Here is a 19111-nt window from a genome sequence, read left to right on the forward strand (position 1 = left end):
CCTCCTCTTATTAGAGTAGCCGTCTCTACTCAATTATTGCGACATTGAAACGACTGCTACTCTTTTAACTTTTGTCTTAAGGTGTGTGATTCTCTCTCTCTCTCTTCGCGTAGCTCACAGCAGTTCGTGAACCACCTGTTCTTTATATCCATACATTACTTTATTCTTTAATTCTTATCTGCAGCACATAATTCTGAGCGCTAATGAAAGATTTACAGCGCTCACTCTCTTTTTATCCCCAAAGCATCATCTCTACCATTACACCGATCTGTTTCTTTGTTTTTGGTCCGAGCACAAGATTCGGAGCTCAGAGGTACGAGACATGTTAGACCATAATCGAATATGAAATCATGAAGGAGATGGTGTACTCGCTCAAGAAAAGAACAAGTGCACAGAGGAGAGGGGAGAAAGCATCCGGTGCTTGGAATTCTCCAGAAGAGGGCTATCGACTGACCTCCCATCCGCACTACTTTTTATTGGATCTTTTACCTTCCGTTCGATCGTGAGTCAACGTGTCGAACCCGAACGGCTCCACTTGCCGTAATGATGACGGAGACCACTATGAAGAGCCTCCTCGTCCTCCTCCTCCCCTTCCTTCCCTTTCGCCGTTCCTCGCGTTCCATGTTGTCGCACCTGCGTCCGCGGTAACTTCTGGCAGACTCGGCTCTCGGCTTTCCCACTCTAAAAGCTTCCCCGTCCCTTTCCCCTAAAGTTAACCAAATCCAACCCCTCAAGAAATTGGATTTATTATATGCGAGATATGATGTGAAACCCTAGCGACCGCGTCGGTGTTCGATCTCTTTCCGGAAGCAAAGGGATCGGATCCGGAGCGCGGGATGATCGTCTGCTGCCGGTCGTCGACGGCCGTGTCCCACCTTCCCCGACGCCGGCTTCAATAATAACCACCAACTGCAGCAGAACGGCGGCGGCCACCGCGAGAGGATGACGATTCTAGGAAGCGAGTTCAAGTCTGTCGGCAGGATCGAAGAGAGGTATGTGCTCGCCCGCGAGCTCGGCCGTGGGGATTTCGGCGTCACCTACCTTTGTATCGATCGGAACACCAGGGAGCTCTTCGCGTGCAAGTCGATCTCCAAGCGGAAGCTGCGGACGGCGGTGGACGTGGAGGACGTGCGGCGGGAGGTGGCCATAATGCGGCACGTGCCGAAGAGCCCCAGCATCGTGAGCCTCAGGGAGGCATGCGAGGACGACCGCGCCGTGCATTTGGTGATGGAGCTCTGTGAGGGCGGGGAGCTCTTCGATCGCATTGTGGCCAAGGGGCACTACTCGGAGCGTGCCGCTGCTGCCATCATGAGGACGATCGTTGAGGTTGTGCAGCTGTGCCACCGACACGGGGTCATCCATCGCGACCTCAAGCCGGAGAACTTTTTGTTCGTGGACAAGAAGGATAACTCACCGTTGAAGGCGATTGACTTCGGGTTGTCTATATTCTTCGAGCCTGGTGGGTCTATTTCTCTGCTCTATCTGTCTGTTTATGATGAAATTGCAAGTTGTTTGTGGTTAACTGTGATGATATACTTGCCAAACACATATTTCTGGACCTTGTCGTCGCTGCTGAGTTCTGCTAAACGTCTGATTCTGTTTAGGAATTTATCAGTGCTAAGTTGTTTCATAAACTGGAATTTCCATGCTCCTACTAGGAATCTATATATAGCTGTACTGAATTTGGTATTTTTAAGTTCCCAGGCTATTGCATTGGTGTTGCTAGATGTCGTACATCATGGCATGGTAAATCTATAGATAATGGAAAGAACGTTCAAAATGTCCAAGCTACAATACGCAGTTATATAATTGTGTATTGACTTATTCAGTTATGTTTTGTTGATTAGTCCGGTTAAGAGGCATCTCTGGTGGCATTACTATCATGAAATGCCTTTTCTATAAAATGCCATCTTTTTTGTTTTTAGGTCTTTCGCGCTGATTTGGGTTCAATGAGCCACCTATTGCACATTTCCATAACAATCTAATTGACTTTTTTGTATTATCCTTTGATGTTGCAGATTGTTGCCTTCTCACTTGCACTTATCACTCCCAATAATTCCTTGTTTTATCATAGTCTACTCTCCTTTTCAGGTTTTCTGTTGCTATGATTTTGAACACAGTTTTGCAGCCTTTGTCCTTAACTTTTTCTTTTAGTTGCTAGTTGTGATTGTGTGCTACAAGAGCCCAAACTGACTACTCTATGAAGCACTCCTACAATAACTTTGATTTGACTAGTCGGAGGAATTTGACTTCCAGTCCTAAAATGTCACTTTGATGATTGGCACTTGAAAAATCCAAACTTACTTCTTTGGCCCTTTTTTCTTTTTGAGGTTTGGCATAACTTATTGACAGCCCCACCTGTTGTGGATATAATGTACACTTAAATTTAGAGAATAAAGAAAAGTATATTAATTGAAAAGTCAGCTATTTAGTTTCATTTTCAGAGGGTGGATTGGGCTTTCTTTGCAATCTATTACTCCTCATGACAAAGAGATACATTTGGAAATGAATCAAATTTGTTTCTTGGGTATGAAAGTACTAGCGTGGATTGAAGAAGTTATTGAAAAATGAAGATGAGCATGGTTTTGTTGAGGAGCAGGCTTAACCACCTAAGACTTCTTGGATACCTTTATAAGCTCAAATGAGAGGGTTAGTTGTATACCTGTGAAAGATTATGAGTGTAGGTGTGTAGGTTATCTCCTGATGTCGGTGGTCACATTCGAGAGGAATGACCAGCCCGACCTGGTCTGAGCCCGACTTGCACAAGGAAAAAACCAACATTGTCTTTGAGTATCGAGTGCTCCTGATGTGATACCAAGTTGCTGTAGGTCTCTTTCCTGCACGAAGACTGATGTCGGGAGGGTTTTTTGATACGTCCCTTGGACTTCCACGTTAATAATCTCGAGGTGGATAGGGGAAGGATGAGAGAGGATCAGACCTGTAAAATTGTGCTTGTGCCTCCATTTTATAGTTGGCATCTTCTGTAACCGTGAGTGGCCTCTATTTGTGGCTAGTGTGGCAGATTTGTTGGGGTGAGACTTTGTCTCTTTCAGTGATGTGACATAGGTGGATGGTGTATGAGTGTAAAAAGCACAATGGCTGGGCGATCGACAAATATTCAGAACACAGATTTAAGTTCAAATATGGGAAGGAAATCAAATTTCCTTTTATCATATAATTCATCTCCATTTGTCTGAATGAAGGTTCTATTAGGTAATAAATTACATTGATGTGCCTAATAGCCATTATTTTCCAGAGTACTCTATATATGTTAATACTACTAAGCTTTATATCTATCAACTCTGATTAATGCTGTTGATTCTTGTTAAAAATTATAACTTTATTTGTCATCAGATAGTTGTTCCATCTGGAGCTGAGAGTTAATAGATTGCTAAAAGCATGAAGTCTTTTTATGTACGGTTTTCTAACAAATTCTTACATGTTTCCTTCTCATTTTAATTTAATGCAATGGGTAGTTTGTATTGTTTCTCTTTGTCCATTCCAGGTGAAAAGTTTTCTGAGATAGTTGGAAGCCCATATTACATGGCTCCTGAAGTTCTAAAGCGGAGTTATGGACCAGAAATTGATATATGGAGTGCTGGAGTTATTCTCTACATCCTCCTATGTGGAGTTCCTCCATTTTGGGCTGGTAAGCTCCTTAATAATGAATCCGTCCGATGTTACTGAATATTTTTAATACTTCATTCTGTAATATAAAATCTACTATTTATAAGTAAATTTTGCTTGTACCTTATTAATTCTGCATATAAATTTTCTTTCTAATTAGAAATATAACGTTTGAATTGTAGAAACCGAACAAGGTGTTGCACAAGCCATTCTTCGGGGAGTGATAGATTTTGAATGTCAACCATGGCCTAGTGTTTCAGAAAGTGCTAAGAATTTGGTTCAACAGATGTTGGAACCTGACCCCAAGTTACGATTAACTGCAAAGCAAGTTCTTGGTATGGTACATTGTGTTTTCTTGCTTACGCATTAATAAAGTCATTATCCAGTTAGTACAAGGTTTTATAAAATTTTGCTTCCACAATTATCAAGATAATTCGTTAGATTCTTCTATCTGTTCTATTGCATTGGCTTTTGATTGCTTATATTATCCAGAAGGAATATGTGATGTCATTGGTATTGACAAATTTGAGATCATAGGAATTAACTGGAATGATTTTCTTTTTCTGTATTTTGAAATCCTGATCTTGTATTGTACATACAAGGACTGCCCCTCTACAAAAATTTTGTTTTCATCCAGATTATGTTGAATTTGTTCTTAGATGTTTATTTCTTCTTGCAGAACATCCTTGGATTCAAAACACTAAGAAAGCTCCAAATGTACCTCTTGGTAATGTTGTCAAGTCAAGGCTCAAACAGTTTTCAAGGATGAATGGATTTAAAAGAAGAGCTTTGATGGTTCGATGCACTATATTAATCTTGGTTAACTATTCCAAATGTTTTTGGAAACCCGAGTGTATATTAATTTTGATTGACTTTTGATTAGGTTATTGCTGATCACTTGTCCATCGAAGAAGCTGAGGATATTAAAGAGATGTTTAGGATGATGGACACTGATAATGATGGCATCATTTCCCATGATGAGCTTAAAGCTGGGCTTCCTAAGTTTGATTCGCACCTTGTGGAGTCTGAAATGCAGATGCTTATTGAAGCTGTAAGTCTATTTCACATATCTATGAGATCTTACAATCTTCATGTATTTTATGGCCAAAGTTAAGTATGAAAGACCTCTTTGGAAAATTGTATTTGATTTGATAAGATGGTGCAGCACCACAACCTTATGTCTAGGCTTGAAATTTGTATTTTGGGATGTCTAGGCTGAATGCGTTGTGTTCTAATCAATTTCCATCTAAATGCTCAAAACTTAACTTGTAACTATTTATTGTTTAGGCAAAAGAACCATAGTTATAAGCATTTCATCCATTAACTGTGTTCTACTGACTTGCTTAACTCAAAGCATAAACTCTGGGTGTCCTGTGGTTATTAGGAACCCTCAAGGAGATATTTCTGAGCTTCTTGAGCTTGGCTTGATTACAGTTTGGGACTGGCTTAAGTGCCCTGGTCAACCCATCCGTCAAGCTTGGCTTAATTCTATCTTATGATCAGCAATGAAGTTTCAGATCATGGAGGAACATCTTTTCTCTTTCTTCTTTAGGAAAATTGTTTGAAATTGATAAGTTTCCACCATTAATCTTTGTTTTCTGTGTAGGTTTGTTTTGCAAGAAAATTTTCTTTTAGATTAATTGTTAATACAAGTATACAGAACCAGAACCTAGGAAGAATTTTTGGAAAAAAATTTATTTGTTAATTTCCAGAAAATTATGATCTAGGAGGTTCTGTATATGTGGCAAAGGGATTAGGGTGACAACAGCTGCAATATAAGTTGATAAACTGGTCTGATCGTGGACCAGTTTGTGGATCGCCCCCATTTTGGGTGCTCAGGTCCAACCCGATAGAAAAATATAGAAAAACTTAATTAGGGCAGTCGGCCCCAACTCTTCTTGTGGGGAGCATGGAACCTTGGCTGCCGCAACTGTTGTTCGCCCCTACTATTCGATGCCATTCCCATCACGTACCTCTCGGTATGCGTCCACCGCCTCCGCTTCTTCCTTCCTTTTGCGCCTTCCGCTTCCTCCACTGATTCCTCTTCTTTTCTCTTGCGCCTTCTTCTTCCTCCACCACCTCCTCTTCTTCCTTCCTCTTTTTCTTCTTCTTCGTCTTCGAAGCACTAGTACCTACTGGTCAGTCATTGACCGGTATGGATCCGGTACGCGATACGGCATTCCTTGAATTCGTATTGCTTTAAAAGAGGGTTCATTGCTGATTTAATTACCAAATTTTATGTTGTGAAAATCTTGCACCATACTGATGTCTGTGAAAATAGCTTCTGGATAGAAGGCTAATGGTAATTTACTTCTTTTTTCATGCTTTGGATCCTTAATTTTCTCTTCAAATATTTGAGAGATTGTCGTGTTCCTAGTTCCTTCCCTGCTTAATGATAGTTTAGGTATACACTTATATTTCAAGATTAATTTACTTATTTACCAAAGGCTAAAGAGATACAAGCCTATAGAGGTTATATAGATTCTAGTTCATCCTTATATAATCAGGAAATAAAATCAGTGGAACGACCTTCATGTAAATCCAAATGATGTGGGAACTCTTTTAGTGCTTTTCTTAAATGGTAGATCCGGTTTACCCTTTATGGCTGTTGTTATGCTCTTATCTTAAAGTTATCGATGATGACAAATACTTTCTTTTGTTTTAAGTTACTTGGAAGCCTTGAATAATGGATCAAATTGAAGGATCTCATTGATTGCATATCCATGTCGTGCTTTTCTGCTCATCATTGCTTTCAATTGTTTTATTGAAAAAATCTTCAGCGAAATCATAGATCACAGTACATCTGATGTACAAGGAAATGAGATCACAAGCTACTTTATTTGCTTGGCGACATGCTTAATGATAAGAAAGGGTTATCTATATACTATGCGCCTAGTAGGTTGATTCTTTTGTATATATCTGATATGTTTTTTGCTTGGCAGTGAACAACATACTGCAGAATCTAATTATTCAAATTTGCCAAACAGATCGATACCAAGGGAAAAGGAACCCTAGATTATGGAGATTTTGTAGCTGTTTCTCTTCATTTTCAAAGAATGACAAACGATGAGCATCTCAGAAGGGCCTTCTCCTATTTTGACAAAGATGGGAACGGATTTATTGAATCAGAGGAACTTCGTGAGGCACTAGAGGAAGATGGAGCCCCTGATAGCACGGGATTGGCCAATGATATCTTATACGAGGTTGATACTGACAAGGTAGTGATCCCTTCCTTCTCTCGATGCTATGCTGTTAGTCTCTTTGATCACCAACAAGCAAATCTTTTTGTATAATCGCAGGATGGCCGGATCAGCTACGATGAATTTGTGGCGATAATGAAAACTGGAGCAGATTGGAGGAAGGCTTCATGGCACCATTCAAGAGGAAGTTTCAATAGTAGTCTAAAGTGTCAGACTAATGATGGATGGATCCTTAAATTTGAGCAATGAATAAAAAAAAAGAATAGCTAGATGTCATCTGCTTATTTGTAGAGTTGAGAACGGGTCCTCCATGCACAAAATATTTTTCAATCTTAATTATCTTGGGTGGGCAAAAAGGTTTGATGGACTCTTATTTGATTTGCTCCGCTATGTAATCACTTCTCCCTCCACCGCCATGATAGAGGTGCCACTGTCTGATAGATACAGTGGGTTGTATTTGCTGTGGAAATATTGTACCATAAAAAGAGTTTGCTGTAAACCAGATGCATGCACAATATCCATTCTGAGTGCCTCCGTGGTTGCTTTAGAATCCTCCTGAGATGTTTGCTGGTTTAGGGAATCGAAAGTACTTTTTTCATTCCAAAGCATCGTACATAATCAAAGCTCCAATGGCGAATCAGGCCATCGTTCTCTCTGTGCCCTTTCATATGATTATTAGGTGTTGTAGGTTGGTTTTCTTGACAATTATGGTTCAGCTATAAAACACACACAAGAAATTTTTATTATATTAAATAACGTATATGTCGATGGATTCAAATATGAGATTTATCAGATGGTTCAAATATCAATATATTTGCATAGAATTATTTGACAATCAGCTGATGATCAGCAGCAATAAAAGAACTTTTGTGATCGGACAGGAGATGAGACCTGACATCTAGTCGTCCTTGTTTTGAGATTCAACATGAGACATGACATCTAGTTGTCTTTTGATTTGGATCGAAATTGAATTTGATCAGATCGAACTGGTTTCCATAGTTTATCAATTAAAAATCAAACAAAAGGTGGTTTGGTTTCGTTTTGGCTCCAATTCGAACAGTTATTTAATTTTTTTTAAACAATAATATAATAAAATAGAGCTTTTGACCTATCGTTGGGCTAAAACGGTTAGCCCAACAGTCTGGTCAACGCTTGGCCCAACGCTCTATGGAGGGACAAATGATCAGTATCTCTCTCTATCACAATAGTCATATTAACGATTATTTTTAGAGATATTTTGATCATTTTATAATTTATAAAATATAAACAATATAAAAAAAAATAGATTTGCCCCTTTTAATAGCTAAATAACAATCCATTTTGGAGATATTTTAAGAAAAAAAAAATCCTAAAATCCTAAAACTACCATCCCAAACTCCTTCCTCACCCATTTGATTAGGGATTCTTTGAATGCTGCTAAGCTCTCATACTCTCTCCTAAGCTCTTAGGCTCTCTACTGATTTCGATGGTACGTGAAACCCACCACTTTGCCACCAAGTAGGCTTTAGAAAATCCGATAATGGTAACTTAGGAAAGCCAACACATCAATATTGAGTACATGCCAAAAGAAAATCAATACGACGATCAAAGTCAAGTCAAAATTTTAATTTCACTCAATTTAATATCATTACACTCATTATTTTATAGGTATACATTCATTTTTTAAATTAAAAAATAAAATTGGAATCGTCGATTTGGATTCTGTTTCTAGAATTCTAAATTTTAGAAAATCAAAATCATCGATTCCGAAAATAAGACTACCCATTATTCTTTACTTTGGAGAACAAGAGTTTTTTTTTTTTTTTATGATCTTATTCATGAATAATTCTTCTTAGATTTACACAATGACACATAATGGGAAGATTGAAAATGACTTGTAATTCACCAACCACATCTTTCTTAAAATAATTAACAAGTGAACAATAACAACAATATGTAAAGTTACAATAAGTTTATCCACTAGCTTATAAATGAGGAACTACAGTTAATCTAAAAAAAGACATTGGACTCTGCAACATTAACCATGGATTCAGAAATAGAACATGTGTAAGAAGAAAGGTCCATCTTCTTTATGATAGCATCGTTCGTGAAGGAAATTAATCCCCGCACCAACGAGCTCATTCAAAATAGTCACACTAAAAGAGGTCACCGGAAATCTAAGAGATAGATAGATAGATGGATGGTACAAAATAAAAAGCACCGAAAAGTTCTTCCTTTATGTATCATCATCTTTTTCTCTCTTTCACTTTTCTCTATGGGTGGGGAAAAGGTGTCTCTCTTTCTCAGATCTTCTTCTCTCTCCAAGAGCGAGACACCGTCGATATGAGTTTGCACACTATGCTCCTCAACATAATTCCTACTCAAAACTAGAAAAAGAAGCCAGTGAATCCATCCTTGCGGACTCTTTTCCCTTCAGTAGTGTCTCCTGACACGGCAATGAAAGCAGCTAAACCAGCTGATCTATGTAACCGGAAGCCGATGCTTCTCTCACATAGATAGATAGCTAAACTCGTCTCGGAGTCAAACTGTTCCCTCAAGGAATCATGATGTTTGCAGGGGCGTGCTCCCGTGGCTGGTGGGTTTATGGATGAAACAACACAAGGTGGTACAGAACCATCAGCAGAGCGAGGCTTATCCCTAAGAACACAGTCATCCTTTCTTTCATGCAAATCCGACGACGCACCAGCTTCTGCCGTCACCTAAAATCTACAAGGATGAAAGAAGATGCCCTTTTTGGATTCCCGAGGACAAAGATAATAATGTCTGTTAGATTTGATGTCCAAGTCCATTGGGTGCCAGTTCAGATCTTTGGATCATGACACGCATTGCAGCGTGGTTCAGAAGACGGAAACTTTATTGAGTATTGCGTAGACAGCAAGTGTCATTTTTACCACCGTCAATTTGATTGAATAATGAAAGATTTAGAAGAAGATTATGTTGATCGCTGGATCACACTGAATTCCTAGCAAGCTCATGCTTTTCTATCTTTGATCTTGACTTGTCCTTAGATTGGTAAGATGTAACTCTCCACCATAACACGAAAAGGTTGTTGTTTCCTCAAAAGACATGACAAATGTTCGACTAATAACGAAGAAATCCAGCGCACAGTTTATGAAAATAATAGCTTTTCCATTTATGAAATTAAATATCCTTTTGGCAAATAAAATAATAATAATGGCAAAAGACTATGTATGTTATTATTTCTGAAGGATTTCACTTTTGTTTATGTGGCAAAAGAGATCACGATATATATATATATATCGTGTGGGTTGCGTGTGGCACCGGGCGGTGACCGGACCACGCGGAGACGACGGTTGAGCATCAGATGGAAAGCGAAGTATCAGCGGCAGGGAAAAGCCCCCGACACAATTCTACTCTCCGTTTCGTTACGGTGAATCGATAGAATTCGAGAGAGGCTCTGCGGGGCCCAAAACATGGCACCGTCGCTCCCTCAGCTGGTCACAAGTTGGGTCAGCAAGAGGGTGAGTTTAGGTTTTCCGTTTTTCGGGACAAAAAAAGAATAGACCCCGTCCCCACCAACTCACCCTTCCCCGCCTCACCGCATGCAGGGCCCGCCCGCGCCAATGGACGCTCGAGGGAATCGGATGCCCTGCAATGCGGATTGCAGCTATCGGTGCTAGACGCACACGTGGCGGCGGATCATGAACCCTTCCATACTTGGGAATCAGAGGGAGGGTTGGACCCACCAACGCTGCAACATGAGGTGCAGGGGATGTCGGCCACCGTGGCGATCCCCCCGCTCAGAGAGGGGCCCGCCGCTCGACTTTGGTCGCTTGTCCACCCACCCGGTCCTCCCTCCTCCTCCTCCTCCTCCTCTTCGCTTCGAAGGTAGCATGCGGCTTGGATACTTCCGCGGCTTCGAGTGCCATCGTCCATGGAGGCGCCGCGGGTGGAGGACGTGATCGCCTTCCTGACGGCACGCGGCTTCTCCGCAGCCGCCTCCGCCCTCCGCGACGACCTCCTCTCCCGCTGCGCCCCCGACGGCGCCACCGACCTTGACCTCGACGTCGGATCCGGGCTGCCGCCTCTGAGGCTGTCGCCGCAGTCCCGTGGCAGCGGCGGCGCCGGAGAGGGCGCACCTCCCAGCGCCACCTCGAGCTCCTCCGACGCGTTCGTCAGCCTTGCTTCGTCCCCTTCCGGTACGTGGGTCGTTTCTTGATCTCGGCGCCCGTTGTCTCCCTTTCCTTTCACAGGGAATGATTTGCTCCACCTTACCTCGGTCTCCGACGTGCTGTTTGGGATGGCCTCTCGATAAGAGAGCCGAATCTTTTACCAAGAACTTAATGATATCTGGAATTAGAAAACCACTCCTTTTTGTTCAGCGAGTACCCTTCTTTTTTTTCTTATTCCTTTTCACCAATTTGTCGATTTCCTAAGAAAGAAAATGGCAATTGGAAACTGTTAAAAAAATGCCATCTTTTTGTTGGACAACTCGCTAAAGATTAAATCTTGAATCGAGTTTTGGTCAATCTGCCCTTTCCGTTTACTTGGATTTCTTGGAACAGAGCTTTTGAATCCCTATGGAGTCTGGTCACCCGCTCGGGCTAGATCGGATGACGAGTCAACTGATCAGCATTCAGAATTTGGGACCGCCCGAGAATACAACAACTACTGGTACGACGACCAGTATGGAGGGTGTCACAATGATCCCTTCCTCGTGATGAGTGACCCTGGCCGATCGCATAGCCAGGACAAGTTCATCCTGTCTACAGAGGGTAAGGAGCAGTTCAAGAAGCGAGCTACTTTTGGTTTTGCATCGAGTGATCATGATGATGAAGGTTGCGAGGGCTGTGTTGAGATTTACAGTTGTCCATTCCCTATTTGTGATTGCTGCCGTGGATCAAAGATGCATGACAATGGAGAGGTTGCCGACATGATCAGGAGCTCGAGCTCCGCTATTTATGGCCGCTATCAGATATTGGATGATCATACGGAGATGTTAGATGAATGTGGGGGGGATGAGTTCCAGTCAATAAGGGTAAATGAGCGGCCTGAAACTGTTCTGGAGCATGATTTCTTTCACAATGGAAATCCAGTAGAAGACAAGGAATGCTCAGAATCAGGTCTGCCGGACAAGGAATTGCAGATGTTTGACAATAATGCAGCTGATGATAGCAACCGCTTGAGTAAGTCTTCTATTTATCACTTGTAATCCTCTTTATTGGTGAATTAAGAAGCTTTATTTATCGCTTAAACAAGCATGATGATTGATTTCTCTGTCTAACTTGAATAAAGTTGCTTGTACCGGTGGACTTTGATCGGAGCTTTCCTCTTTTATTAATTTGCAGTTTATTGTAAGACTCGTGTATAAGATCTTCATTGTGCTGTCTCCTATGGTCTTCTTGTGTTTTCATTTCACCATTATAAGGTGACCATTCTCTCATATCAGTAGACCATGGTCATGAACAATGGAACTTCCTTCCCTATTTGACTTGGTTTTGTTTCATTATATAATTCCTGAGTAACAACTTTAAAGATGATTTATACTGGTCTGCATTTTAATGAGGCTGTTACCGTTCAGTGCTTCTGGCATGCCTGAATTTTGCTGCACCTCGATCAGAGAACATTGCTTTTTTTGTCCTGTGAGAACTCCTCCGTAGTCTCTCATATTGATCATCTGAATGTATTCTGGACGATTTTTATTTCTTTTCTGTTCCATGGTGACTTGTGGTTGCACTTTTGAAGTATCATCCTCATTGATGTTTGTCTTTGAATGCAGAATATGATCCCACACACAATAAAGATCTCAGAGGAGATTCATGTAACAGAAATCTAATCTTCGTAAACAAGATGGATGATGAAGAGTTACAAAAGGAATCTTATAGTATGCCACCATCTGAAGAGGAGGCTTCCAAACAAGATGTTAATTATCCTTATGGATTTGGGGATTATGGGACAATTGGTAGAGACTTGGAGGACTCTAGAGCTGTTGGCCTTGAAGGAGAAGATGGTATGGATGATGAGCTTCAACTTTATAATTCTTGTGAGGATGAGATGGAAGTATTTGACTTGAGAATAGTTCATCGGAAAAACAGGTTTAGATCCACAACTTCCTCTTGGAACTTTTTGCGAAAACAAATTAAACAAAATCATTGTGCTGACATATTATTTGCAATCAACTGCAGGACTGGTTTTGAAGAAAATAAAGATTTGTCAATAGTTTTGAATTCAGTTATAGCAGGCAGATATTATATCATGGAATATCTTGGTTCAGCTGCATTTAGCGATGTTGTCCAGGCACGTGATCTTCATACAGGCATAGATGTGTGCCTTAAAATAATAAAGAACGATAAGGATTTTTTTGACCAGAGTTTGGATGAAATTAAACTCCTCAAATTTGTTAATAAGCATGATCCTTCTGATGAACGCCATCTATTACGCCTTTATGACTACTTCTATCATCAGGTATGCATTTTTTGTTTTGTATATGTTATCATCGGTACAATGTCAAACGCTTGTTTTTCCTTGTTCCTTCTAGGTATCGTTTTCGGTCTCTTGATTCAGTACAGACTACAGATCATTAGTTTATATTTCCTTTTAGCTAATGCTGCAGATTGATTGATGGGGTTTACTCTTATGTCAAATCAATCTGTTTCCATAGATGATTTTACTTGATCTGCATTGAGCATTGTTCAATCCCTTCATTCAGTACAGATCATTGGTTTATATTTGCTTTGTAGCTAATGCTGATGATTGATCAACAGTGTGTTCTCTATGTCATATTACTCTGTTGTCATAGATGATCTTACTTGATCTGCATTGCAAGCATTACAGACTGCCAGTGACCATCTCATTCAGTTAAATCTGTAACTCATAAAGAATTTAGATAAATGACATGACATCCATCACAGTGGAGGTGGAACAAAAACGAGTTTTGATTAGCACTGGAAGCTTCAGTGCATTTCTCACTTGCAAGGGCAGCATAAAGTCATGTAGAGGCTGTAAATGATGACAATAGGAGGCTTTGTAATACGAATAAGTAACAAATGATTTTAGTGGTAACAGATGCAAGGGAGTAAACATGTCATATTTATTCCAAAATATGGGAGTCCTTGAACTTCTCTATATAAAGTTATTGCAGCAAAGAAGGTTCTTCTTATCCATAAGTGCATGCAAGGCAAAGTATGTGCAAGGATCATGCCAAGCACTGAGATGAATGGTTGTATTCTCTTGTTTGCACTCTCATCTAGACCTGAAACATATTGGACTCCAAAAACCAAGCTCTTCACACAATGAGACCCCAATTGCAGTAGAACAGAAACCATAAAGTAATGCTAGTCCAGTAAGCTAAGAGTCTGCTGCAAGAATCAGATAGCTACCACATGCCAGCCCAGCCTATCCTCAATAAATTCCTTTTGAGGATGCTACATTGGTGAAAAGTCCATACTATTACATCATTACTTAAAATTCATATTTGAATAGTATTATATTAATATGTATCAACTTAGTGACTTTTGAGTTTTGGTCTAAAAAAGTAAGAATGATTATTTCTAGTGATTGGGTGGGAAAAATCTCTTCCCCCTCTAATATTTTGAAGACATTATTATGTATTTTCTTTCATATATTCTCCAAATATGTATTCAAATATCCAAAACTTTCGAGCAATAAAGATGTGCTTTCTCCACCATTTATGAGTTGTTTCTTGTGTTTTCTTGGTATTTTGTTTATGGATGTGTTCTTTTTTTGTCAAAACTGATTGCAACTTTTAAGAAATAGCATATAATGATAATGTCCTGGTTCTAGTTGATAAAGAATGTATCCTTACATCACACAATTAAAATGCTACAGGAACATCTTTTCATTGTCACGGAGTTGCTACGAGCTAACCTGTATGAATTTCAGAAGTACAATCATGAATCTGGTGGTCAAGTGTATTATACATTGCCTAGAATACAGGTATGTGATTGACTCATCATAGTTCATGAAAAATGTGTTGAGCTATTTAATGATAATTAGGGAGCATATGGAAATTAATGATGATGCAGGAAGCACAATTAGCATCTGCTGCAATTGAAATAGTTTTCATCTTTCAGTCGTTTCGTCTAATAGCATAATAGAATTAATACCATAGAATCCATACCTTCTGTCACTAACATCCTCCTCATTCAAGCAATTTCAAGACAAAATGTGGTCAAGGACTGAACTTGTGAATATCGGAACACCTTTTTTCTCTTAAGGTTGTCATTAGCATTTTTGAATCTAAATAACTCTCATTTTTATTATTAGTTGTTATATTTTTTTCAATGACGGATTACATTGAATTATCCTTCTGTTACAGGCTATAGCTCGACAATGTCTAGAGGCCTTGGAGTACCTGCACAATTTGAGGATAATTCATTGTGATCTGAAGCCTGAGAATATTCTTATCAAGAGTTATAGCAGATGTGAAATCAAGGTTATTGACCTCGGAAGCAGTTGCTTCGAGACAGACAACTTATGCTTATATGTACAGTCTCGTTCTTATAGGGCCCCTGAAGTTATCCTAGGTCTCCCATATGATCAGAAGATTGATATCTGGTCTCTAGGCTGCATCCTTGCTGAGCTTCAAACTGGTGATGTAAGTTTGGATCCTATATTTCTAGTTTTAAATCTATAAAATATGCTTTTTTAACAAGAACTAGAAAATGATTTTTACTTTTTTATATCGTTGAGAGCTGCCCTCTTTATTTAGTTTCTTCTGAACTAGCTTTCTACACCATTTATTAAGGATGTAAATTATCTGACTTCTGCCGCAGGTAATTGGCTTCAGAATGCAGAATCTTGTTTATAAGAATCTTTTTAAGTCAGAAAGACATTCTTGTTTTAAGCTTCTTTGTTCAGTCCTCAATATAGATTTCATTGTGTAACGAAGAAAAGGGATTAATGCTGCAAATTAGGAGGTCAATACCCAAGGCATATATGCATAGGAGAAAACTAAGGTTTATGGAGGCCTTTGAAGAGTAAAAGATGGGTTGAAATAAAAAAAATCATTTAATCTGAATTTTTTTATTTATTTTTATTTCAAATAATACTGATCATGGTTAAAAAATTTATGAAATGGTGCACAGTATACTAATATGCTAGGCAGTACTGAGAGGAGGAAGAGGAGGAAAAAGAGAAGAAGAAAAGGAGATGGATGGGAGGAGTAGTAGTGAAGGAGGAGGCATGGAAGAGGAAGCAGAGGAGTATGGGGCGGACGGGCTGGCCGGTGGAGAAATGTTAGGCATCATGTGGCATGAGGAAGATGAGGGAGCGCAAGGCAAGAGAAAAGCTGTCTAGTACCATATATGGACTGATACAGGCGATATTTACTATTATTTAGTACCGTGCATTGTTCATTGTCAGACTGATAAATACATCTATGGACTGATACAGGTGATATTTAGTACCATGATGCCAACATCTGTTTATAGCTAGGTAAAAGACCTGTTGTCAAGGAACTAATACAGGCGATATCACATGTGATATCTTTACCTAAATGTGGACCTTAGGTCCCAAAAAAACCTTTTCTTCTGAAACAACTGTACCATTTGGTAGTGTTTTTTCTATCATCTACCACAATGTTTTGTAAACCTTTTCTATCTCATTATTAAGCATTTTGTTAAGAAAAAGACCCTGAATCATTATGCCTAAATTCTAATTCACTTAAATCTTAATTGCTGTTTAGTAATTAGCTAAGAAAGTTCTAATTGGAAATGGTAGACTCAAAAGCATCTAAACATCTTTCTTTGTAAATATAAGTCCTGCAATCTAGCTTTTCCAATCAATTCTAGGTATATGACTGTCAAAGATTGTTAAACACACAGATATCTTCAACTGCAAGAAGCTCAAAACTGCTGGTCCGGGACAAGTTGTTAATGTCTAACAAATTGACAGATTAAATTGATAACACACGCCTAGTGCTCAATGTTTTAATTTAGCATTATTTTCCATGTTTTCCCCTACTAGATAGTTTGCTAAATCATTATTCATTAATGTGCTGAATATATGAATAATTCCTTGAGAATTTTTTTCAGAGAAACCTATACTTTTTTGCGAGCTGCTAGGAAACATCTTATAATTTTTCATGCTTCAACTATATCAGTGTACACAGAACAGGTTATGATCTAGAACTTCTCTGCTACATCAGGTGCTATTTCCAAATGACTCGGTCACCATGATACTTGCTCGCATTATTGGGATACTTGGTCCGATTGACGAGGAGATGCTTGCACTGGGTCGCGAAACTAGTAAATACTTCACTGAAAATTGTGACCTTTATCACAGAAACAAGGTTAGTGTCGCTTTCTTGTTCCTACTTTTGACATAAGCATTTCTACTTGCACTAATTCACTCAAACTTAAATCAATTGTTGGATAGTTTGTTTTCTTGCAACCTTGTAAGTTGTAGAGGATCACCCTTGGTGTGCCACTAGTATATTCTACGGAAGTGAATTATACCTGCTATGTACATGTGTACATACTACATAATACATATATACAACCCTGGTTTGGCTAATTTCACTCTCTCCTGGTGGTATCAAGGTTGGAACGTATATCAAAATTTGTTACCAAGGATGACAAAAAGTAGCTGAAACCTATATACATCGATGCGATTCACTGGATTTATCTGAGACTATGAGAAAAAAAAGCAAATTAATAAAATATAATTTGAAAAAAAAAAGAGAAAAAAAGGGAATTAATGAAATTAAAGATCGGACATTCCCATGAAGGAGATCCAATGTGTAGGTGCCAAAATACCTTTCTTGGGTACATAATGATATTGAAGAAGGTGAGCAGTGAATAATGATCGAACTTAAATGCACATCAGGATAGTTACAGAAATCTCTCCTTTTGGTACTTGGCCTTAGATTTGTGATAATTGCATCTCCATACATCTGATTGGAGGACCTTCATAATTTCTTTTAGTCACTCAAATTGTTAAATGTTACTTTAGGTGGAGCATCTGATAGCTGTAGACTTGTTTGGTTCAACTAGCATAGTACAAGTGGAGGAAATTTGTATAGGTTTTAGATGCTAGATGTTCTACAAACCATGTTGTGGTGGCAGAACACTCAATATCTCTTTCCTACAAAATCAAACTGGTGGCATCACACGTTGGTCAAATGCCCTCCAGTTCCCTGCTTGTTTATGATTGCATCGCAAGTGCATTGGGTATTATCTGCAATATACAAACTTTTATAGTTTTAATGTTTTTCATGCCATTTCAACTATCAACATGCTGAATAGAAATTTGCTTGTAGAAGTTTCATATGAGAAATACTATTTTGTGACAAAAAATTTAGTATGCCAAACTACCAGTTGTAAGATTTTTCATGTGAAGTCTTGGTGAATGATTTCTTTTTTTTTTTTAATTCACCATCAAATGCCTGTATTATGTTGGTTGACACGAATCAGTTTCAAACAATGTATGATAAGCATCTTCGTTTTTGCTTCTCAAGGAATTGCAACCAATTGTTGATGTGAATTCTCACTTGCCATTTTATGTACTCTGAAACATACAAATTCTGATTTGCTTTATTAAAACTATTTATTTCTTTTTCTATCGCCAAATCTTTCACAGGAAACTGACCAAGAAGAGTATCTAATACCAGAGAGGTCCTCATTGTCACATCAACTGCAAGATTGTGATGCCAAGTTTATTGATTTCCTTTCTTACTTACTCCAAATAAACCCTAGGGGGAGACCAACAGCAAGAGAAGCACTAGAGCACGAATGGATTTCCTTCTCATACAAGTGAATCTATTAAGGTTTCATAGGCAAATAACCTGTTGCTGTGTCTTCTACTTGGGCATCCCAATTTTACCACACCAGTAAACACACATACATGTGTACCGAACGTGTAAATATATCAGGAACCATGTCTTTGTGTATAATCAGTTTTCTTTCAGAAGTTGTGATGCGGGTTCTTGTTGCTTATACTCAAATAGTGGTTGAGAAAGAAATGTAAGATGAGCAACACGAAGTTGATAATGAGTAGGATAGAAAGGGATTGAGGTATCGTGATGGTGATAATATGTAATATGGAGAATATTTTCAATACCTCACAAGAAGTCATAGTGACATTTGGCTTCAAATAAGATAGTTGTTTCGATGTCAAGAACGAGCCATGTAAATCTGACTGCAACTGTTCCGCGTGTGGCTTGTTTTTGCTATAAATTGTTTCATTCTAAGCTGCCTACTTCTCATTATATTGTTGCATTTGATATCGTGGACACTAGGCCTTGTTGTGTGGTATTTCAATGGATGAATTATCTTATAGTTTCTTTGATTATCTTCGATCAG

General features: G+C 39.1%; 2 protein-coding genes across 3 annotated transcripts; both read left to right on the forward strand.

The window, feature by feature from the left end:
* Positions 1 to 207: 207 nt before the first annotated feature.
* Positions 208 to 7348, forward strand: LOC103982036 (calcium-dependent protein kinase 3). Of its 2 annotated transcripts, XM_065172714.1 has the most exons (8): positions 208 to 992; positions 1065 to 1459; positions 3506 to 3649; positions 3810 to 3962; positions 4307 to 4422; positions 4511 to 4678; positions 6615 to 6845; positions 6927 to 7348. In XM_065172714.1, exons 1-8 carry the CDS (start codon positions 943 to 945, stop codon positions 7074 to 7076), a joined length of 1407 nt encoding a protein of 468 aa, XP_065028786.1. In that variant the 5' UTR covers positions 208 to 942; the 3' UTR covers positions 7077 to 7348. The 2 variants fall into 2 exon arrangements, with proteins under 2 accessions (XP_065028786.1, XP_009397101.2); XM_009398826.3 differs by having other exon boundaries at positions 208 to 1459.
* Positions 7349 to 10647: 3299 nt separating this feature from the next.
* Positions 10648 to 19014, forward strand: LOC103982039 (uncharacterized). Its single transcript, XM_009398828.3, has 8 exons — positions 10648 to 10987; positions 11354 to 11974; positions 12568 to 12883; positions 12974 to 13253; positions 14637 to 14744; positions 15127 to 15405; positions 16957 to 17100; positions 18390 to 19014. The coding sequence occupies exons 1-8, from the start codon at positions 10723 to 10725 to the stop codon at positions 18564 to 18566; spliced, it is 2190 nt and encodes a 729-aa protein (XP_009397103.2). The 5' UTR covers positions 10648 to 10722; the 3' UTR covers positions 18567 to 19014.
* Positions 19015 to 19111: the final 97 nt, after the last annotated feature.

This window comes from Musa acuminata, chromosome BXJ1-4 (genome assembly GCF_036884655.1).
Source record: "Musa acuminata AAA Group cultivar baxijiao chromosome BXJ1-4, Cavendish_Baxijiao_AAA, whole genome shotgun sequence".
Taxonomy (NCBI): Eukaryota; Viridiplantae; Streptophyta; class Magnoliopsida; order Zingiberales; family Musaceae; genus Musa; species Musa acuminata.

Excerpts from the sequence above, each read along its gene's own strand:
- LOC103982036 (XM_009398826.3), top strand. The coding sequence starts at position 943 with ATGACGATTCTAGGAAGCGAGTTCAAGTCTGTCGGCAGGATCGAAGAG. Across the intron at positions 4,423-4,510 it reads TTAAAAGAAGAGCTTTGATG|GTTATTGCTGATCACTTGTC; the intron begins GTTCGATGCACT and ends ACTTTTGATTAG. Across the intron at positions 4,679-6,614 it reads TGCAGATGCTTATTGAAGCT|ATCGATACCAAGGGAAAAGG; the intron begins GTAAGTCTATTT and ends TTTGCCAAACAG.
- LOC103982039 (XM_009398828.3), top strand. The coding sequence starts at position 10,723 with ATGGAGGCGCCGCGGGTGGAGGACGTGATCGCCTTCCTGACGGCACGC. Across the intron at positions 10,988-11,353 it reads CCTTGCTTCGTCCCCTTCCG|AGCTTTTGAATCCCTATGGA; the intron begins GTACGTGGGTCG and ends TTCTTGGAACAG. Across the intron at positions 17,101-18,389 it reads ACCTTTATCACAGAAACAAG|GAAACTGACCAAGAAGAGTA; the intron begins GTTAGTGTCGCT and ends AATCTTTCACAG.